This window comes from Anomaloglossus baeobatrachus, chromosome 9 (genome assembly GCF_048569485.1).
Source record: "Anomaloglossus baeobatrachus isolate aAnoBae1 chromosome 9, aAnoBae1.hap1, whole genome shotgun sequence".
Lineage (NCBI taxonomy): Eukaryota > Metazoa > Chordata > Amphibia > Anura > Aromobatidae > Anomaloglossus > Anomaloglossus baeobatrachus.
The window spans coordinates 124,510,847-124,534,893 of record NC_134361.1 but is presented as its reverse complement, the minus strand read 5'-3'; the positions used below and the strand labels follow the sequence as shown (position 1 = coordinate 124,534,893).

The 24,047-nt window shown below is 48.7% G+C and overlaps 1 protein-coding gene across 5 annotated transcripts in view; it reads right to left on the bottom strand.

Annotated features, from left to right (window-relative positions):
- Positions 1–24,047, bottom strand: part of STARD8 (StAR related lipid transfer domain containing 8) — a 564,964-nt gene that overhangs the window by 75,025 nt on the left and 465,892 nt on the right. For all 5 annotated transcript variants that reach the window (XM_075323984.1, XM_075323983.1, XM_075323985.1 and 2 more), the window contains 2 exons: positions 12,076–12,235; positions 3,315–3,513 (listed from right to left, as the gene is read on the bottom strand). In XM_075323984.1, coding sequence (XP_075180099.1) covers positions 3,315–3,513; positions 12,076–12,235 — 359 coding nt within the window. The remainder of the gene's footprint in view (positions 1–3,314; positions 3,514–12,075; positions 12,236–24,047) is intronic.

The window sequence follows — 24,047 nt, the reverse complement described above, 5'->3', positions numbered from 1 at the left end:
GGATTAAACCTCCTCTTTGGAACAGGCAAAATAGCAAGTTCTTCCACTCCCTTATGAAAATGCCAGGAGTTAAATCCTCAGCTTGTAATTTTTTAGTCATGGTAAATGGGTGATTAAGCAATTCCTTCAATTCAGCCACTTGTGTCCATTGACCTTCATTAAAGGTTACTTGAGGGTTCACCATATCTATAAGAAACGATTTTAGTTCAAGCAATCGCTCAGTCATTAAATAAGTGCTGCCTCACCGAGTGGCTTGATCAACAATTGCCCCTTTCCCAGCATGTATCTTCAAGATGGAATCAAGTTTAGGGGTTCTGGCGGCAATAACCAACTTCTTCACTTTTCCAATTAGATTTCTAGCATGTCTGCCCAGTTTCACACATCCGGCTTTTTGCCAGTTTGGCAGATGTGGCGCAAGCCAGTACAGTATGATACAGTACAGTGATAGCGCCACAAATTTTGGGTCACATGCTCTGGTCACATGAAAGCACGTGACCGTCATTTGTCGCGCTGGCACTGTACTGTATACACTGTACTGGAGTGCGACGCATCCGCCAAACTGGCGAAAAGACAGATGTGTGAAAGCGGGGTCCCTCTTGCAGACTCTCTTATTGCCAGCTACAGCGTGTGCACAACACAGCGCATGTGATGAATATGAAAGTGTTTTGAAGCAGCGTCAACAAGAACATCTAATCCTAAAGTATCATTTTGCTGTTCTTCTGTTGTAATATCTGTTTGTTCCTCAGTTACATGAACAGCACTGTGGCTCCATCTCACACATACTGAATCCTAAATTTTCTTCTAGATGTTGTTCATTACTCTCATTGATCAGTTTAATTGTACTTATGTTTGAAGCATTGTTCATTACAATGGCAAGAACCTGTTCTTTTTTGCATTCCTAATCTTGCAGACCTTTTTCCACTAAAGCTGGGTTCACACTAAGCGACAGCGACAACGACGTCGCTGTTACGTCACCATTTTCTGTGACGTAACAGCGACCTTGTAAGTCGCTGTTATGATCGCTGCTTAGCTGTCAAACACAGCGACGCAGCAGCGATCATAACGTCGCTGTGCTACATGTGCAGAGAGCAGGGAGCCGCGCTTAGCGCTGGCTCCTTGCTCTCCTAGGTACAGTACACATCGGGTTAATTAACCCGATGTGTACTGCAGCTACATGTCACAGTGCAGAGAGCAGGGAGCCGCGCACACTGCTTAGCGCTGGCTCCTTGCTCTCCTTGCTACAGTATACATCGGGTTAATTACCCGATGTGTACTGCAGCCACATGTGCACAGAGCAGGAGCCGGCACTGGCAGCAAGGGCGGAGGCTGGTAACGAAGGTAAATATCGGGTAACCAGGGAAAGGTCTTCCCTTGGTTACCCGATGTTTACAGCTTACCGCAGCTGCCAGACGCCGGCTCCTGCTCCCTGCTCGCTTCATTTCGTCGCTCTCTCGCTGTCACACACAGCGATGTATGTGTCACAGCGGGAGAGTGACGACCAAAAAATGAAGATGGACATTCAGCAACGACCTGCGACATCACAGCAGGGGCCAGGTCGTTGCTGGATGTCACACACAGCGACAGCGACGGGACGTCGCTGCAACGTCACAGAAAATGGTGACGTAGCAGCGACGTCGTTGTCGTTGTCGCTGTGTGTGACACCAGCTTAAGGCCTGGAGAAACTGGCTGCTGTGAGGAGCTTTACTATCTTTTAATGCCAGTGTTTTACTAACAATTTATTTTTTGTCATAAACATATCGAACATTGATGGCAAAATAATTCAGTGAAATGCAGGGACTCTGGACATCCTGCAAAGGCAATGGGTGAAAAGATAGGACATTCAGACACAGCGTTTTGTGAGGATCCTCACACAGAATGAGCAGTCAGTTTGTGGCGTTTTTCTAACATGCTTTTGCTATTGAAAGCATTATTTATGAGCTGAAAAACCGTTCAAGTGATGCGGTTTTTTAAAAAGCTGATGTGCTTTTGCAGCTGAAAAACGTATCCTGAAAAAACACAGCAAAAACGCTGTGTGAATGTAGCCTTAGATCAGGAATAGAACAGCCATTTATAGGACATTTCATAAGTTTCGGAAATTCCTATGAAAAAATATTCATCACACTCTGCATTGCACTACTAGCCCCAATTTATTATATATTTTAGGAGTGCATTTTATACCGACTCAGACTCCACCAAAATGAGCTCCGACTCAGACTCCACGACTCCGACTCCACAGCCCTGGTCAGCACATGTACAACTACTGCTCCATGGCCATTGAACCAGCAGTTATCACAAATTCTGGTGAGAAACTTAAGGCCCCGTCACACTAAGCAACATCGCTAGCAACATCGCTGCTAACGAACAACTTTTGTGACGTTGCTAGCGATGTTGCGGTGTGTGACATCCAGCAACAACCTGGCCCCTGCTGTGAGGTCGTTGGTTGTTGCTGAATGTCCTGGGCCATTTTTTAGTTGTTGCTGTCCCGCTGTGAAGCACAGATTGCTGTGTGTGACAGCGAGACAGCAACAACTAAATGTGCAGGCAGCAGGAGCCGGCTTCTGCGGAGGCTGGTAACCACAGTAAACATCGGGTAACCAAGAAGCCCTGTCCTTGGTTACCCGATATTTACCTTTGTTACCAGCCTCCGCCGCTCTCACTGTCAGTGCCGGCTCCTGCTCTGTGCACATGTAGCTGCAGGACACATCGGGTTAATTAACCCGATGTGTGCTGTAGCTAGGAGAGCAGGGAGCCAGCGCTAAGCATTGTGCGCTGCTCCCTGCTCTGTGCACATTTAGCTGCAGCACACATCGGGTAATTAACCCGATGTGTGCTGTAACTAGGAGAGCAGGGAGCCAGCGCTCAGTGTGCACTGCTCCCTGTTCTCTGCACGTGTAGCTCCGTGCGCTGGTAACCAAGGTAAATATCGGGTTGGTTACCCGATATTTACCTTAGTTACCAAGCGCAGCATCTTCCACGCAGCGCTGGGGGCTGGTCACTGGTTGCTGGTGAGCTCACCAGCAACTCGTGTAGCCACGCTCCAGCGATCCCTGCCAGGTCAGGTTGCTGGTGGGATCGCTGGAGCGTCGCAGTGTGACATCTCACCAGCAACCTCCTAGCAACTTACCAGCGATCCCTATCGTTGTTGGGATCGCTGGTAAGTTGCTTAGTGTGACTGGACCTTAACTGCTTTGATTGAAACATTCTTTTAAATGCCCAATACGTTACATAGTAAGTGGCAAATGTCCACGCAAAGAGCTATGTACCATAACACCACGTAGATGTATTCTTCTGTAGTAATGAATTTAAGCACTCACGTTGGTAGATCTGCAAGAAAGTTTCGGTCAGTTTGATGGTAAAAATAGGTTCTGGCAGGTCTCTAAAGTACTGCTTCAGCAGATCGGCCACATCGTAAGCTGACTGCCCGACATAGTTTACGTTGTCAGGTGAGGACTCATTAGTTTGGCGCAGCACCTGAATACGAGACTTCACACCAGACTTTCTGAAGATTCCCACCTGCAGCAATAAAAAGGGGGAATGCTGAACAAGGAGTTTATAGAGTACAGCTAGACATGCATGTTTTCTACAGCGAACAGTTCTGAGTTCTAACAATCTTTACATACAGTTATGTCCAGACATATTTGGACAGTGACCGAATCTTCATGATTTGGCCTCTGCATGCCACTATATATTTAAACTGAAACTCAGAAGCAATTTAAGTGTAGACTTTCAGGTTTAATTAAAGGGGTTGAACAAAAATATAATGTCAAACGTTTAAGAATTGGAATAATTTTTCTACAAACCCTTCTCATTTCAGAAGCTCAAAAGTAATTGACCAAATTTAAAGTTACCATAAAGAAAATGTTAATTTTCACTACTTTGTAGAGAATCCTTGTAGGCAATTGTAATTTGTCACACCGCCTTGTGAGAAGCCGGGCCTACTACCTTGGAGGATGTTCAGGTCACGGTGTCTCTGATGGCTCCAGCAAATCCCTAGGTTAGGTGGCAAATTACGAAGAGAAAAATAACAGAGATAGGAGACTATGAGTTGTGGTGATATCTGGAAAGTAAGTATAAGACCACTGAAGGAAGACATACACCAAGGATACTGTGAAAACGTGAAATGAGGAACTTTACTGAAATCTTGTAACCAATGTTTAGTCAAAGTTGCTTTTTCCATTTCCAATAGACAGTCATTTCATAGTAATAAAGAGATCTCTTAAACAGTGGACTAGTTCAAGCGTTTTTCCTATCCCGGCCTTAGGAGGATGGATGTCACCATCAATTGGACTAATTTTTCAGTATTCTGTTGTTGCAGAAACGGGGCGCTACAAATGGGTGCTAATTACACTCCCCACATATCTAAAAATGGAGGTCTCTTTTTTTTTTTTTCTCCTGCATCACAGCAACTCAACCGCATCTAACCGGCTTTTCTTTCAACTGCCTACTCAAGCTCCACCCCCAACTGCCACTTCCTTGCTTTCAAATCAATTGCAATACAAATTGCAATACCAAATTAAAGGGCCCGTTATACGTTACGATATATCTAACGATATGTCGTCGGGGTCACGTCGTTCACGACGCACATCCGGCATCGTTTGACATATCGTAGCGTGTGACAGCTACGAGCGACTGAACAAGCAAAAATACTCACTTTATCGTTGCTCGTTGACACATCGCTCATTTTCCAAAAATTGAACGTCCTTCTGCGCGCCGGTTGTTCATTGTTCCCGAGGCAGCACACATCGCTCCGTGTGACACCCCGGGAACAATGAACTGCAGCTTACCTGCGTCCCGCCGGCAATGCGGAAGGAAGGAGGAGGACGGGATGTTACGTCCCGCTCATCTCCGCCTTTCCACTTCGATAGGGTGGCCGCTGTGTGATGTCACAGTGACGCCGAACGTCTCTCCCCCTTCAGAAAGGGGATGTTCGCCGCCCACAGCAAGGTCGTTTGGAAGGTAAGTACGTGTGACAGGGGTTACCGACTTTGTGCGACAACACTGGCAACAAATTGCCCATGACACACAAACGATGGGGGCAGTTGCGATCGCACATGCGATCGTACGATAAATCACCGCGTGTAAAGCGGCCTTAAGGCAGTAGAGGGCAGAACAACACTAAATAATTTACCTCCTCCCAAGGTGAGGAATAGGTGTCACAAATGTAATCACATAGATAATACAGAACACACATTAGTAGTGGCCTTTCTGGTCACTACACAATGACTGCCTGCAGTCCGGAAGCCATGGACGTCAAACGCTGGGTTTCCTACTTCGTGATGCTTTGCCAGCCTTGACGGCAGCTGGCTTCAGTTGTTTCTGGTTTGTGGGGCTTTCTGCCTTAAGTTTTGTCTTAATGGAATGTTCCGCAGGCAAAGTAATTTTCATTCTAAATCCCTATCTATTTAGTGACGTAATCTGAGCCATTTTCTAATATACTTAACTTAAAAATTCCCTACGTACACTAACTGGTTTTCTATTTTTTTGTTCCTACTCCCTACTCTGATGACACTGAGTATCCCATAATGCACAGGGATTCACAAACAATATCATCAGGGGCAGAGGTTGTATGCAGTGACACAGCCTATGCTCCCACCCTGAAACCAAAAGTCATCAGTGACGCTCATTACAGTGGCTGGTCTAGTCGCAGAGTACTGTGCCTGTGCAATGTGCACAATGACAGTTGTTAGAATGACCAGCGTACTGAGACCAGTCAAGTCACTTGTGGAGGCGGCATTTGTCTCTTGCACACCGGGTATTCCGACAATGCGCTCTTGTTACTGCTGATCTGAACCAACAGAGAGTGCACTGTCATTGTACATGTTGCACAGTGCACACTACGCAGGTACTAGACCAGTCCCTGAAACTAGCATTACTGATGACACTTCATTTCAGAGCGGGGCAGATGCTGTGGCAGTGACTGCAGCCTTTGCCTCGATGACGTTTAGTTTGAGTATACTCCAATGCACTGGGTTTTTCAAAATAATTGTTATCAAAAGGGAAGTAGTTGAAAAAAAATAGAATGGCAGTTAGTGTAGTAAGGGAACAAATACGAAATTTTTAATTTAAAAGTATATTAGAAAATAGTTTAGAAGGGGATTTAGAATGAAAATTATTTTGGTTTTGGACTACCACTTAAAAGCATGTGAAATGTGTAGCCCCCTGAAGTCATCAGGAGCTACAAGGTACTGCATCCTGTGAAAGATGCAGGGCCTACCCCCAGGGACCCAGAAGACCAGTGCTGGTAACAGCAAAACACATTTTAATCCCCGTTTTTCCCTACGCAAAAACTGGTGACAGGCTAGGGTTAGACCCAATGGATGGCCCCCTAGGGGTCGAGCCGATCCAGTCCACTAGATGACAACCAGGGAGGAGGGGTCAGACAGTCAAGTAAGTAGAAGTCAGAGGAGACGGACGTAAACGCACTGACAGGAGAGTGTAATGGTGACCTGAGGGCCCAGGTGTGTGGTTGCCGGTGGAGTACTTCCGGAACCATAGCACCAACGGTGTACAGAATCCTAGGTCAGGCAAACGCTCCAGGCAGACATGATAAAATCTGCACAGTGAGGGGACCATCTAGGACCTTACTGACCGTAAAGTTCGGGACACATTGGCAACGGGAGAACCGGGGAACAGGACCAGAGAAACCCCCACAGGGTTCAAGCTACCTGTTATACAGACTAAGACTGAATGAGAACCAGGAGGGCACCCCAAGACGCTTCAAGCCACGGGGACCCACCAACCAGAGACAGGTTTGAGGAAAGAAGCCACCAGGTTACCAAACCAGCACTGGGACTAAGGGGACCAGCAGTGAGGACCAGCCTTCCTCGGTTTACCAGCCATAACAACGCTGTGAGTAAAGGAACCAGTTATACTGCAATCTCTTGTATGGCCTACCTTCTTTCCATGCCCAACAATACCATCTATCCCCTGGGGCTTGGCCCTACTTGCGGAGGGCCTAACATCCAGGCTGCCACCAACCCATCCCCAGGAGAGAGAACTGTGCAGCGGCGGCTCCACTTAAATAGCTACAACCTGCAAGTGGCGTCACGACAAAAACTTATTTCATCTCCCCTGTAAATAACCCCTCTTTTGAAGGACCCAAGGGTCACGGAACCTGGCAACAGCCACCCAGTGACATACCCATAAATATACTGCCCAGGACAGAGTACCCCATAGCCCTGGGGTGGCACAAATGCAGCTTGATAGGTTTGAGATCTGGCAGAATATTCTATTTTTGGGTTGCTTTTGCGGTATCTTTTGGGTCATTGTCCATCTGTACTGTGAAGCGCCATCCAAATCAACTTTGCTACATTTTGTTGTTTTTGAGCAGAAAGTATTGTGCTGTACACTTCAGATTTCATCCGGTTGCTTCTGTCTTCAATCACATCATCAATAAACACTAGTGACCCAGAGTCATTGGAAGCCATTCATGCCCAGCCAGCACACTGCTTCCATGTTTTACAGATTATGTGGTGTGCTTTGGATCATGAGCTGTTCCAAGCTTTCTCCATACTTTCTTCTTCCTATTGTTTTGATCTTAGTTTAATTTGTAAAAGAATGCTTTTCCAGAATTGGACTGGCTTCTTTAGATTTTTTTGGGCAAAATCTAGTCTGGCCTTTCCATTTTTAAAGCTGAATAATCGTTTACACCTTGCGATGAACTTTCTGTATTTGCTCTCATGAAGCCTTCTCTTTATGGTAGACTTAGATACAGAAACAGCTATATTCTGGAGAGCGTTTTTCATTTGTGTGGATGGTGTGAAGGGTTTTTTTTTCACTATGGAAAGGATTTTGTGATCATCCACCACTGCTGCCTTCTATGGACATCCAGGCCCTTTTGAGCTCCCAAGTTAACCAGTGTGCTTTTTTTTAATCAGAAAGGGACAAACTTGATTTGACCACTCCTGATTTTTTTTTTTTACAGCCTAATGATGGTCTGTTTCTCTTCCATCGAAAGCTCCTTTGACTGCATGTTGTGGATTCATAGCAACAGCTTCTAAATGCAAATGCCACATCTGGGATCAGCTCCAGACCTTTTACTTGCTTAATTAACAATGAATTAAGATGGGGATAACCCATGTAGCCCATTAAATAAATTTTAACATAATTGTCCAATTACATTTGGTTTTTGGTTCCTTGAAAAAGAGGCAAATAAATATTAAAGAGCTGTAATTCCTTAAACCTTACTCCAATTAGAAATGTGAAAACCCTGAAATTAAAGCTGAGAGTTTACACTTTAAACCTATATTGATTATATAAATGTATCCTTATTATGTTTTGGTAAACAGCTGAAATACCAAAACTTGTGTCACTGTTCAAATATTTCTTGATCTAAATGTATATGACATCAACCACTTTACAACTGAAGAGAAACACACACACACACACACACACACACACACACACACACACGACTGTTACTCTACATAAATGGACAAATTGCAAGCTCTTGTGGCTCAGGGGTCTCAAATTCAGCTGGGTGTATGGGCCGCATATAGAAAAAAAAATTTGAGAGAGAGGCCGCATGTTTTGCAGGACAAAGTGATATTTTTAATGAGTCCATGTTTTTTTTTCTATACACCTTTGAATCAGTTGTTTGTTTTTTTTTAACATTTTTTGCTTGTTTATTATAACAAACCTGCACTTTGTTGCTTAGTTAAGTTTATATATCAAAAAGCATTTTTAATGGTAAAAAAGATTCAAGCATTATTTTGATTTTTTTGTTTACATTTTATCACCTTCTTGTAATATTGTTCTACAATTAACAGCATCATATAGTAATCTTAGCTAACATCTTGTAGTAATGTTCCCATGCTGCAGTAATGTCCCCCATCCATGTGTCCTGTAGTTATATGCTCATCCTTGTAGTATTGTGCCCAGTAGTATTGTGCCCTGTAATATTGTGCTCATCCTTGTACCCAGTCGTATTGTGCTCAACCTTGTGCCCAGTCATATTGTGCTCATCCTTGTGCCCAGTCGTATTGTGCCCTGTAGTATTGTGCTTATCCTTGTGCCCTGTAGTATTGTGCCCATTCTTGTAGTATTGTGCTCATCCTTGTGCCCAGTAGTATTGTGCTCATCCTTGTGCCCAGTATTATTGTGCTAATCCTTGTGCCCAGTAGTATTGTGCCCAGTAGTATTGTGCTCATCCTTGTGTTCAGTAATATTGTGCCCAGTATTATTGTGCTCATCCTTGTGCCCAGTATTGTGCCCAGTAGTATGTGCTCATCCTTTAGTAATACTCAAAAAAAAAAAAAAAAATTCCTCATCTTTCCTCCATTCCCTCTTATTAGGCTGCATGCCCACGATCAGTGTTTGCAACGTTTTGGATGCAACGTGTTTCAGCTGCATCCAAAACGCTGCGATGTACAGTACAAGCAGAGGGGATGGGAGTTCTAGAAATCCCATGCACAGTGTGTGTGTGTGTGTGTGTGTGTGTGTGTGTGTGTGTGTGTGTGTAGTGCCCGCAGCGAAAACAAATCTGCGGTACAGCTTTCAGAGGCCACAGCATGTGAATTGTTTGCTGTGGAGTTGCAAGCATCCTCCGCATGGAGAACACAGCGAGGAGACCGCAGGCTCCAAACCCTGATCGCGGGCACAGGCAGCTGCAGTCTCCTGCGGAGGAGACTTGCAGCACTCGCAAGTCAGGACCTGCCACGTCCAGGACACAGCAGGTCCTGATTGTGGGCACGTACCTTACCTGCTTGTTGCGGCCGGTGACGATCACGGCCCTATGCTGGGGTCAGCGCCGGCAGGGCTTTACCACAGTTGAATCATTTGCAGTGCCGCACAGCTGAGCTTTTAGCACTAAACCAATGGCTGCTGTCCGCCAATCAGATGCAAGGAGGTGACGTCATACAGCGACGTCACCCCCTTGCATTTGATTGGCGGGCAGCAGCCATTGGTATAGTGCAGAAAGCTCCTCTTGCACGGCACTGCAAATGACAACTGTGCTCTGCCGGCGCCGACCCATAGCATAGGGATGTGATCGTCAGGGGGTCTGCAGGCCACAACAAGCAGCCTCAGGGGCCGCACGCGGCCCATGGGCTGCATTGTTTGAGACCTCTGGACTAGCTCCTTGTTCTGTAAGAATAAAGGGGGCTTTACACACTGCGACATTGCTAATGCGGAGTCGTTGGGGTCACGGAATTTGTGACGCACATCCAGCCGCATTAGCGATGTTGCTGCGTGTGACACCGATGAGCGATTTTGCATCGTTGCAAAAACGTGCAAAATCGCTCATCGGTGACATGGGGGTCCATTCTCGATTATCGTTACTGCAGCAGTAACGATGTAGTTCGTCGCTCCTGCGGCAGCACACATTGCTATGTGTGACGCCGCAGGAACGAAGAACCTCTCCTTACCTGGCTCCCGGCCGCTATGCGGAAGGAAGGAGGTGGGCGGGATGTTACGACCCGCTCAGCTCCGCCCCTCCGCTGCTATTGGGCGGCCGCTCAGTGACGTCTCTGTGACGCCGCACGGACCGCCCCCTTAGAAAGGAGGCGGTTCGCCGGTCACAGCGACGTCGCCGGGCAGGTAAGTATGTGTGACGGGTCTGGGCGATGTTGTGCGTCACGGGCAGCGATTTGCCCGTGTCGCGCAACAGATGGGGGCAGGTACTCACACTAGCGATATCGGGACCGATATCGCAGTGTGTAAAGTAGCCTTAAGGCTATGTGCGCACTTTGCTTTTTTACCTGCTTTTCCACTGCTTTTTCAACTGCTGTGTTTTCATGCCAAAATGCTTGCGTTATGCTTTTCAAGCAAAGTCAATGGGACATTGAGCTTTCTTGTGCACACTTTGCTGTTCAAAACACTGTGTTTAATTTGCATAAATTTGGGCAAAAACTCAGCGCTTAAAGAAGCAACATGTCAATTGTTTTTGCCATTTTGACTGCGTTCCCCATTCATTCAATTTAATACAAAACTGCAGTGTTTCTAAAAGCACCGGAAAAGCACTAAAAACTCATGAAAACCGCAAGGTGCGCATAGGCTACTTTCTTTGCATTTTACATGCATTTTTAAAGCCAAAAGCATTGTCCTTTCTGCCAGAGGATGCTTTTTGAACTGCAACTACCACGACGCAAAGTGCGCACATAGCCTAAAGCAGAATGGAACTGTCACTAACCAATATCTGAGTCAACAGGCACAAAAAGGAACATATCGCATCTCCCCCTTGAGGGAGGGATTGTTCGGCGTGCACAGCGATGTCGCTGAACAGGTATGTGCGTGTGACGCTGCCGTAGCGATAATTTCCGCTTCGGCAGCGATTACACAATATCGCACGTACGACGGGGGCAGCTGCTATCGTGCTCGACATCGCTAGCCGATGCTAGCGATGTTGCAGCGTGTAAACCCCGCTTTAGAGTTTTCAAGCCAATTTCAAGCAGCTCTGCAAAAATAAGCCTAGCTGGGGAAGTGCTGGAGTGTGGTATGAATACGCCCACCTGTCAAATTCTTCAAAAGTGGAGGCGTTTCCTACGCAGATTACGTAAAGACTGGAGTTTCAACTCTGGTAAGGTGTATACCACTGATAAGATGCACAGAACATTTATCAAGTGGTGCGAGTCTCTTAATGACTTTAGCACATCTTATTCCTGCCTGCCTCTCAACAAATTAAATGTCAGTCTTAATGAATCAGAGCAATGGCATGCCTCTAGACTCAGGAGGTATGTGCCCGACAGTGGCCAAAGTGTATGAGCCTGACAAGTGGGCACAAATGTAGTGTGTACCTTGCCTCAATTCCACAGAATGGGTGCAGCACAGGAGAAGTCTTGTACACAGATTTGAAACAAAGGGAGAATTAAAAGTTTTAAGTCATTAAGCAAAGAGCAGGACTTGGTTGTTGGATGGAGAGGACAGCAGAGCAGTATGATGTGCATCATTGGATACGTTTTGTAGACTTGTAAGATAATCTTAAATTAATAGTCATTTTCACAGACAAAAGAAAAACATACATACAAAAAACATAATCTGACATTTATTTCACCACCTCAGTTGCATCATATAAAACCAGCATAGGATTTTCAGCTGAGACATCAGCCAGGCGTTTGGCATTTGTGTGTGCTTACAAACCTGGTCAAGACATTGGCTGCGGATATAGCGCATAGCTTGCTGGATACATTGTGGTAGCGGTTGGCCTGTCCTTTGCACATTTATTATCGGAGGAACCCCAAACACCACTTTCCCTCTGTAGTCCAAAGGCTTACTTCTTTTCATAAATTTAGGGACAGTCCTAAAAGTGATACATTGACGACGACAATTATAAAACAAGATTGTCCAAAAAGGTTAGAAATTTATTAAAAGGACTATAAATAAAATTCATATTACAACAGTATAACAAACTCATCCTGGGCTAAGGTTGTCTATAATGTAATAGTACAACTAGTGAAGAGTCCTGAATTGCACAGAGACACTTCTGTATTTAACCACAAGAGGGAGCACACAGACCATTCTTCAATGAAATGCGACTACAGCCGAAATATGGAAATCGAGAGCTTTGTATCCACAAACTCTGGCCCCCACATATGAAGGCTGGCTGACCAGAAAGTTACTTTAGTCATGGGCTGGTGTACATTTGTGTATAATTTATCCTACTTGTTGCATAAATTATAATTAATTTGTTGGGCGCCCCCACTGACTAAGCTTCACCAATTTTCCAAAGCAGATCAGCCCCTACATCTGCTCCTAAAAGAGATCCAGTCACCTAGACATTATGTAACAGCAGGTTTGTACAGTTAATGTATTCTGCTGTATGTGGTTTCCCATTCACTTCTATGGGTACCAGCTGAGGAAGTTGCTAGTGAGCGCAAGCAGTAATAAACGCTCCTTCACGGAATCTACGAGAATGCCGATTCACTGCCTATATATTCCTGTGAGTTTGGAGACCGTGTCCCAGGTACATGAAACTACTATGGAGTTACCTACTACCTGAATACATTATTATTTATTACTATCAGATTCTACCGACATGATTCCCAATCTCATCATCTTAAAAGGAATCAGAAAATGACGTATTGTTTAAAAACAGGTTTTTGTGTTCCATTTTATTCCAAGGGGTACTTTGCACACTACAGCATCGCAAGCTGATGGTAGTGATGTCGAGCGCGATAGTCCCCGACCCCATCGCAGCTGCGATATCTTGTGATAGCTGCCGTAGCGAACATTATCGCTACGGCAGCTTCACATGCACTTACCTGCCCTGCGACGTCGCTCTGGCCAGCGAACCGCCTCCTTCCTAAGATGGCGGGTCGTGCGGTGTCACAGCGATGTCACATGGCAGCCGGCCAATAGAAGCAGGGGGCGGAGATGAGCGGGACGTAAACATCCCGCCCACCTCCTTCCTTCCTGATTGCAGCCGGGACGCAGGTAAGGCGATGTTCCTCGCTCCTGTGGCTTCACACACAGCGATGTGTGCTGCCGCAGGAACGAGGAACATTGTAACATCGGTCCTTGCGAAATTATGGAAATGGCAGACGCTACACCGACCATACGATTTCAACGCTTTTGCGTTAGTTAATCGTAGTAAGAACGATTCACATACTCAGATGTCGACAGCGACGCCGGATGTGCGTCACTTTCGATTTGACCCCACCGACATCGCACCTGCGATGTCGTAGTATGCAAAGTACCCCTTAGTGTTTTCAGCAGGATTACAATGATCAGTTTTTCCTCTAAACATAGCTGATAACACAGGATCCACCGTTCCCAATGGTGATGTCACAGCAGACCTGCTCCCCACCCAATGATTTTTGTACCCGCTAATGATATGATTTAATACAAAACATGGGGTTGGGGTCTGACTATTGTGACCATGTACATACAGTATGTTTCCTGAAACAAACTTAGAATCTAAAAATGCCCCAGTGGACAGTGTGAAAATTGCAAGACTATTTTTTAACTTTTAGCCTATGTGCGCACACTGCGTTCTGACTTGACAAATAAACTGCAGCTTTTTGACAACTGGAAACACTGCGTTTGACAAAAAAAATGCATCATTTTGAATGCATTTTTGCCAATGCGTTCCCACTCGGCTCTGCTACATCCCCATAGAACATGGCTTGCTACGAGACAGAGCCGTGCGATCAGAATGAACTCGGATGAACTTCACTCGACTTCGTTGTCATCGCTCGGCTCTGTGTGTGCTGCGGCCTGATTTGCAATCACCAGTGAAAGACTCACCGGTGACCGCAAATTCCCTGAGTGACTGAAAAGGAGCCGCGCGATCAGCGGTGCCGTCCCTCAGCTTACCCGCGGCCAGCTGGAGTCCTTCACCCGAGACCGCAAATCACCTAAGTGAGGGCACTGCTAATCACACCAGTCATTTGGGCGACTTGCTTTCATAGTTGAAGGATCCAGCGGTGGCCATGGGTAACCTGAGTGACGTCACCGCTGAAAGCACGACTCACTTTAGTTGCTGCTTGGAGCTGACAGAGCAGTTGTACTCTATTGCCGCTCGCAGTCAGCTACCGCCACCGACAGAGCGACAGAGCAAGAGACCGAGAGACCGCCACCGACAGAGCGAGAGACCGAGAGACCGCCACCGACAGACCGCGAGAGAGACCGCGAGAGAGACCGCCACCAACAGCGAGAGAGAGCGCGAGAGAGAGCGCGAGAGAGACCGCCACCGACAGCGAGAGAGAGCGCAAGAGAGAGAGCGCGAGAGAGAGAGCGCGAGAGAGAGAGAGCGCGAGAGAGAGAGCGCGAGAGAGAGAGCGCGCGAGAGAGCGCGCGAGAGAGAGCGCGAGAGAGAGCGCGAGAGAGAGCGCGAGAGAGAGAGCCCGAGAGAGAGAACGAGAGAGAGAACGAGAGAGAGAACGAGAGAGCGAGAGAGAGAGCGAGAGAGAGAGCGAGAGAGAGAGAGAGCGAGAGAGAGAGCGAGAGCGCGCGACAGCGAGAGAGAGAGCGAGAGCGCGCGACACCGACAGAGCGAGAGAGAGCGCGCGACACCGACAGAGCAAGAGAGAGCGCGCGACACCGACAGAGCAAGAGAGAGCGCGCGACACCGACAGAGCGAGAGAGAGACAGAGCGCGACACCGACAGAGCGAGAGAGAGAGAGCGACACCGACAGAGCGAGAGAGCGACACCGACAGAGCGAGAGAGAGAGAGCGCGTCACCGACAGAGCGAGAGAGAGAGTGCGACACCGACAGAGCGAGAGAGAGAGCGCGCAACACCGACAGAGCGAGAGAGAGCGCGCGACACCGAGCGCGCGACACCGACAGAGCGAGAGAGAGCGCGTGACACCGACAGAGCGAGCGAGAGAGAGCGCGCGACACCGACAGAGCGAGCGAGAGAGAGCGCGCGACACCGACAGAGCGAGAGAGAGCGTGCGACACCGAAAGAGCGAGCGAGAGAGAGCGCGCGACACCGACAGAGCGAGCGAGAGAGAGCGCGCGACACCGACAGAGCGAGAGAGAGAGAGTGCGACACCGACAGAGCGAGAGAGAGAGCGCGACACCGACAGAGCGAGAGAGAGAGAGAGCGCGCAACACCGACAGAGAGCGAGAGACCCCGACAGAGAGCGAGAGACCCCGACAGAGAGCGAGAGAGAGAGAGACATCGTCAGAGAGAGAGAGACCGACACACCGACAGAGAGACAGAGACCGACAGAGAGACAGAGACCGACAGAGAGACAGAGACCGACAGAGAGACAGAGACCGACAGAGAGAGAGCGAGACCGACAGAGAGAGAGAGAGACCGACAGAGAGAGAGACCGACAGAGAGAGAGACCGACAGAAAGACACACACCGACAGAGAGAGACCGACAGAGAGAGAGAGACCGACAGAGAGAGAGAGACCGACAGAGAGAGAGAGACCGACAGAGAGAGAGAGACCGACAGAAAGAGAGAGACCGACAGAGAGAGAGACACCGACAGAGAGAGAGACACCGACAGAGAGAGAGACACCGACAGAGAGAGAGACACCGACAGAGAGAGAGACACCAACAGAGAGAGAGACACCGACAAAGAAAGAGACACCGACAGAGAGAGAGACACAGAGAGAGAGAGACAGAGAGAGAGACAGACACCGACAGAGAGAGACAGACACCGACAGAGAGAGACAGACACCGACAGAGAGAGAGACACCGACAGAGAGAGAGACACCGACAGAGAGAGACACAGACACCGACAGAGAGAGACACAGACACCGACAGAGAGAGACACAGACACCGACAGAGAGAGACACAGACACCGACAGAGAGAGAGACACCGACAGAGAGAGAGACACCGACAGAGAGAGAGACACCGACAGAGAGAGAGAGACACCGACACCGACAGAGAGACACCGACAGAGAGAGAGAGACACCGACAGAGAGAGAGAGACACCGACAAAGAGAGAGACACCGACAGAGAGAGAGACACCAACAGAGAGAGAGAGACACCAACAGAGAGAGACACCAACAGAGAGAGAGAGACACCAACAGAGAGAGAGAGACACCAACAGAGAGAGAGACACCAACAGAGAGAGAGACACCAACAGAGAGAGAGACACCGACACCAACAGAGAGAGAGAGACACCGACAAAGAGAGAGACACCGACAGAGAGAGAGACACCGACAGAGAGAGACACAGACACCGACAGAGAGAGACACAGACACCGACAGAGAGAGACACAGACACCGACAGAGAGAGACACAGACACCGACAGAGAGAGAGACACCGACAGAGAGAGAGACACCGACAGAGAGAGAGACACCGACAGAGAGAGAGAGACACCGACACCGACAGAGAGACACCGACAGAGAGAGAGAGACACCGACAGAGAGAGAGAGACACCGACAAAGAGAGAGACACCGACAGAGAGAGAGACACCAACAGAGAGAGAGACACCAACAGAGAGAGACACCAACAGAGAGAGAGAGACACCAACAGAGAGAGAGAGACACCAACAGAGAGAGAGACACCAACAGAGAGAGAGACACCAACAGAGAGAGAGACACCGACACCAACAGAGAGAGAGACACCGACAAAGAGAGAGACACCGACAGAGAGAGAGACACCGACAGAGAGAGAGACACCGACAGAGAGAGAGACACAGAGAGAGAGAGAGACACAGAGAGAGAGAGAGACACCGACAGAGAGAGAGACACCGACAGAGAGAGAGACACCGACAGAGAGAGAGACACCAACAGAGAGAGAGAGATACCGACACCAACAGAGAGAGAGAGACACCGACAAAGAGAGAGACACCGACAGAGAGAGAGACACCAACAGAGAGAGACACCGACACCGACAGAGAGAGAGAGACACCGACACAGAGAGAGACACCGACAGAGAGAGACACAGAGAGAGAGACACACACAGAGAGAGAGAGAGAGACACAGAGAGACAGACACAGAGAGAGAGACAGACACAGAGAGAGAGAGACACAGACACAGAGAGAGAGAGAGAGACAGAGAGACAGAGCCCGACAGAGAGACACACCGACAGAGAGAGAGACACCGACAGAGAGAGAGACACCGACAGAGAGAGACACAGAGAGAGAGAGACACAGAGAGAGAGAGAGACAGAGAGAGACAGACACCGACAGAGACACACCGACAGAGAGAGAGAGAGGGGGGACTCATTAGGGAGATTTACACTAAACTCCCACACGGGCAGTAGTGTAGTGGATTATGCCATAACAGACATGGACCCAGCAAACATGAATGCCTTCATAGTCACCCCCGACACCCACATGTCAGACCACAACCAGACACTGCTGTACCTGAGATCCACGGACAAGTCACCCACACAAAAGCCCCACTTGAGCGGTCTCCACAATTTGCCACCATCCTTCAAGTGGTCCAAACAGTTAGCCATTGAATACACCAACACGACCAACAGAACAGAGATTAAAGAGCTGCTTGTAAACTTTCACACAAAATCCTATACATCAAACCAGCAAGGGGTCAACCTGGCAGTAAACGACTTTAATAACATATATATATATACCATGGCAGAGCTAGCAGGCCTCAGAAGGACCAACTCCAAGAGACCTACAAATAAACAAGGCCAAAAATGGTTTGATAAAGAATGCAAGACACTGCGCAACTCCCTAAGGATAGCCTCAAATCAAAAACACAGAGACCCGGACAACAAGGAGCTAAGAGTGGTCCATGACACCCTACAGAGGCAATACAAGCGAACCCTCAAGGAGAAAAAACAAAAGCACATCTCCCACAAACTGCAGCAGCTCGAAGACTCCCTCCAGGATAACTCATTCTGGGAGACATGGAGCCATATCGGTACAAGTCCCAAGCAAAGTACCCTCCACATTCAAAATGGCAACATCTGGCACAGCTACTTCAAGGGCCTCTACAAGAATATCCCAGAAGACGACCTAACCCCAGAACAAGAGCATATAATGACTAAACTGAGGGACATGGAGGAGACAATCAAGGACTTTCAAAATCCTCTGGACATACCAATCAGTGTGCTGGAAATAAAAGACAGAATCAAACTGCTAAAATCTAAGAAGGCCGCGGGCAGTGACGGCATCCTGCCAGAGATGATCAAATACAGTTCCCCAGATATTCATGCAGCACTGGCTAAACTATTCACCCACGTCCTGAGTGCCGGCTACTTCCCTCAAAGCTGGAATCAAGGTCTCATAACGCCCATCTACAAGGATGGAGACCGATATGACCCAGCAAACTACAGAGGGATCTGTGTCAACAGCATTCTGGGAAAACTGTTTAACAGCATCATTAATAAAAGGATTATCGCCTTCCTCACCCAGGGTGACGTCCTCAGCAGAAGCCAAGCTGGGTTCATGCCAAACCACCGCACCACGGACCACATTTACACCCTGCAAAGCCTCATCAAGACCCACGTCCACGACAAAAAACAGGGGAAAATATTTGCATGTTTCGTGGACTTCAAAAAGGCCTTTGACTCAGTGTGGCATCCAGGCCTGTTCCTGAAACTCCTGGAGAGCGGAATAGGTGGCAGGACCTACGACGTGATCAAGAGCTCATACACTGAGAACCGGTGCAGCGTGAAGGTGAACGGAAAGAGGACGGCTTTCTTCCGACAGGGCCGTGGGGTCAGACAGGGCTGCAGCCTGAGTCCAACTCTATTCAACATCTATATAAATGGACTAGCAACAGCTCTAGAGTCCTCCCCCACTCCAGGCCTCAGTCTGCATGACCAAGAGGTGAAGTTCCTGCTGTACGCAGATGACCTCCTGCTACTCTCCCCAACTGAAAGAGGCCTCCAAGATAGCCTGGCAGTACTGGAAACATTCAGCACCACATGGGCGCTTCCCATCAACCAAAAGAAGACCAAAGTCATGGTGTTTCAGAAGAGGAACCAGAACAAAATAAACACTCCCTCCTTCACATTAAATGGCTCCACGCTGGAGAACACCAGCAGCTACACCTACCTCGGTCTGGAGCTAAGCAATAACGGGAGCCTCAAGCAAGCAGCAGAAGCCCTGAAAGGAAAAGCATGCAGAACCTTCTATGCCATCAGAAGACAACTGTACCACCTCAAACCACCTGTGAGAGTCTGGCTCAAGATATTTGACAGCGTCATCACCCCTATACTGCTATATGGCAGCGAGGTATGGGGCCCAGTGACCTACCCAGACCACACAAAGTGGGATTCCAGCCCTACCGAAGTCTTCCACATGGAGTTCTGTAAATATCTCCTCCAAGTCCATCGCAGCACCTCAAACATAGCCTGTAGGGCAGAGCTGGGCCGATTCCCCTTATGGTTCACTATACACAAGAGGGCGCTATCACACCAGGCACACACACAGAACAGCAACCCCAGCTCCTACCATCATAAAGCCCTGCTGAGCCGGAGCCCAGAGCAAGCCAGGAACCCCGGCAGCCAGTCCAGCCAAAGTCAGCAACACCCCCTGACAAAAGCCCAAATAAAAGAGATCTCAGAGAGCTGCAAGATGCAATACATAGAGGACTGGAAGAGTGAATTAGAGAACTCCCAGAAACTCACCATCTACCGGTCACTGCGGAGGGACTACACTCTGGCCCCATATCTGGAAAGGCTACGCCACCCCAAAGACAGGCAGACCCTGAGCCTGTACAGACTGAGTGCCCACAGCCTAGAGGTGGAAACAGGGCGGCACCGACAGACATACAAGCCGCGAGAGAACAGACTGTGCCAGCACTGCCAGCAGGGGGCTCTGGAGGACGAGACGCATTTCCTACTGCACTGTGACAAATACTCAGCAGTGAGGGGCTCCCACTTCCAGAAATTTACCACCCATAGCCCGGGCTTTCCATCCATGGATGAGGACATGAAACTCCGCTTCCTACTGGGGGAAGAGGAATCAATGGTGGAGATCGCCGCCCAATATGTCACCACATGTCATAAGCTGAGGGGAACCTAAGACCCCTAAATGGACTGTCAGAGCCCAAATTGTGCCCCCCAACTCCCCATAACCCTGATCCCCTCCCACCACACTTACTGTATTTCTCTTGCTTTGGCAACACTAATTGTATTTTGGTCCTGCCAATAAAGCATATTTGAATTTGAATTGGAATTTGAGACCGACAGAGAGAGAGAGAGAGAGAGACCGACAGAGAGAGAGAGAGACCGACAGAGAGAGAGAGAGAGACCGACAGAGAGAGAGAGAGAGACCGACAGAGAGAGAGAGAGAGACCGACAGAGAGAGAGAGAGAGACCGACAGAGAGAGAGAGACCGACAGAGAGAGAGAGACCGACAGAGAGAGAGAGAGACCGACAGAGAGAGAGAGACTGACAGAGAGAGACAGACACCGACAGAGAGAGACAGACACCGACAGAGAGACACACTGACAGAGAGCGCGCGACACCGACAGAGCGAGAGAGAGAGAGAGAGTGCGACACCGACAGAGCGAGAGAGAGAGCGCGACACCGACAGAGCGAGAGAGAGAGAGCGCGCAACACCGACAGAGAGCGAGAGACCCCGACAGAGAGCGAGAGACCCCGACAGAGAGCGAGAGAGAGAGAGACATCGTCAGAGAGAGAGAGACCGACACACCGACAGAGAGACAGAGACCGACAGAGAGACAGAGACCGACAGAGAGACAGAGACCGACAGAGAGACAGAGACCGACAGAGAGAGAGCGAGACCGACAGAGAGAGAGAGAGACCGACAGAGAGAGAGACCGACAGAGAGAGAGACCGACAGAAAGACACACACCGACAGAGAGAGACCGACAGAGAGAGAGAGACCGACAGAGAGAGAGAGACCGACAGAGAGAGAGAGACCGACAGAAAGAGAGAGACCGACAGAGAGAGAGACACCGACAGAGAGAGAGACACCGACAGAGAGAGAGACACCGACAGAGAGAGAGACACCGACAGAGAGAGAGACACCGACAGAGAGAGAGACACCAACAGAGAGAGAGACACCGACAAAGAAAGAGACACCGACAGAGAGAGAGACACAGAGAGAGAGAGACAGAGAGAGAGACAGACACCGACAGAGAGAGACAGACACCGACAGAGAGAGACAGACACCGACAGAGAGAGAGACACCGACAGAGAGAGAGACACCGACAGAGAGAGACACAGACACCGACAGAGAGAGACACAGACACCGACAGAGAGAGACACAGACACCGACAGAGAGAGAGACACCGACAGAGAGAGAGACACCGACAGAGAGAGAGACACCGACAGAGAGAGAGAGACACCGACACAGAGAGAGAGACACCGACAGAGAGAGAGAGACACCGACACCGACAGAGAGACACCGACAGAGAGAGAGAGACACCGACAGAGAGAGAGAGACACCGACAAAGAGAGAGACACCGACAGAGAGAGAGACACCAACAGAGAGAGAGAGACACCAACAGAGAGAGAGAGACACCAACAGAGAGAGACACCAACAGAGAGAGAGAGACACCAACAGAGAGAGAGAGACACCAACAGAGAGAGAGACACCAACAGAGAGAGAGACACCGACACCAACAGAGAGAGAGAGACACCGACAAAGAGAGAGACACCGACAGAGAGAGAGACACCGACAGAGAGAGAGACACCGACAGAGAGAGAGACACAGAGAGAGAGAGACACAGAGAGAGAGAGAGACACCGACAGAGAGAGAGACACCGACAGAGAGAGAGACACCGACAGAGAGAGAGACACCAACAGAGAGAGAGAGATACCGACACCGACAGAGAGAGAGAGACACCGACAAAGAGAGAGACACCGACAGAGAGAGAGACACCAACAGAGAGAGACACCGACACCGACAGAGAGAGAGAGACACCGACAAAGAGAGAGACACCGACAGAGAGAGACACAGAGAGAGAGACACACACAGAGAGAGAGAGAGAGACACAGAGAGACAGACACAGAGAGAGAGACAGACACAGAGAGAGAGACAGACACAGAGAGAGAGAGAGAGACAGAGAGACAGAGCCCGACAGAGAGACACACCGACAGAGAGAGAGACACCGACAGAGAGAGAGACACCGACAGAGAGAGACACAGAGAGAGAGAGACACAGAGAGAGAGAGACACAGAGAGAGAGAGAGACAGAGAGAGACAGACACCGACAGAGACACACCGACAGAGAGAGAGAGAGGGGGGACTCATTAGGGAGATTTACACTAAACTCCCACACGGGCAGTAGTGTAGTGGATTATGCCATAACAGACATGGACCCAGCAAACATGAATGCCTTCATAGTCACCCCCCGACACCCACATGTCAGACCACAACCAGACACTGCTGTACCTGAGATCCACGGACAAGTCACCCACACAAAAGCCCCACTTGAGCGGTCTCCACAATTTGCCACCATCCTTCAAGTGGTCCAAACAGTTAGCCATTGAATACACCAACACGACCAACAGAACAGAGATTAAAGAGCTGCTTGTAAACTTTCACACAAAATCCTATACATCAAACCAGCAAGGGGTCAACCTGGCAGTAAACGACTTTAATAACATCCTATATACCATGGCAGAGCTAGCAGGCCTCAGAAGGACCAACTCCAAGAGACCTACAAATAAACAAGGCCAAAAATGGTTTGATAAAGAATGCAAGACACTGCGCAACTCCCTAAGGATAGCCTCAAATCAAAAACACAGAGACCCGGACAACAAGGAGCTAAGAGTGGTCCATGACACCCTACAGAGGCAATACAAGCGAACCCTCAAGGAGAAAAAACAAAAGCACATCTCCCACAAACTGCAGCAGCTCGAAGACTCCCTCCAGGATAACTCATTCTGGGAGACATGGAGCCATATCGGTACAAGTCCCAAGCAAAGTACCCTCCACATTCAAAATGGCAACATCTGGCACAGCTACTTCAAGGGCCTCTACAAGAATATCCCAGAAGACGACCTAACCCCAGAACAAGAGCATATAATGACTAAACTGAGGGACATGGAGGAGACAATCAAGGACTTTCAAAATCCTCTGGACATACCAATCAGTGTGCTGGAAATAAAAGACAGAATCAAACTGCTAAAATCTAAGAAGGCCGCGGGCAGTGACGGCATCCTGCCAGAGATGATCAAATACAGTTCCCCAGATATTCATGCAGCACTGGCTAAACTATTCACCCACGTCCTGAGTGCCGGCTACTTCCCTCAAAGCTGGAATCAAGGTCTCATAACGCCCATCTACAAGGATGGAGACCGATATGACCCAGCAAACTACAGAGGGATCTGTGTCAACAGCATTCTGGGAAAACTGTTTAACAGCATCATTAATAAAAGGATTATCGCCTTCCTCACCCAGGGTGACGTCCTCAGCAGAAGCCAAGCTGGGTTCATGCCAAACCACCGCACCACGGACCACATTTACACCCTGCAAAGCCTCATCAAGACCCACGTCCACGACAAAAAACAGGGGAAAATATTTGCATGTTTCGTGGACTTCAAAAAGGCCTTTGACTCAGTGTGGCATCCAGGCCTGTTCCTGAAACTCCTGGAGAGCGGAATAGGTGGCAGGACCTACGACGTGATCAAGAGCTCATACACTGAGAACCGGTGCAGCGTGAAGGTGAACGGAAAGAGGACGGCTTTCTTCCGACAGGGCCGTGGGGTCAGACAGGGCTGCAGCCTGAGTCCAACTCTATTCAACATCTATATAAATG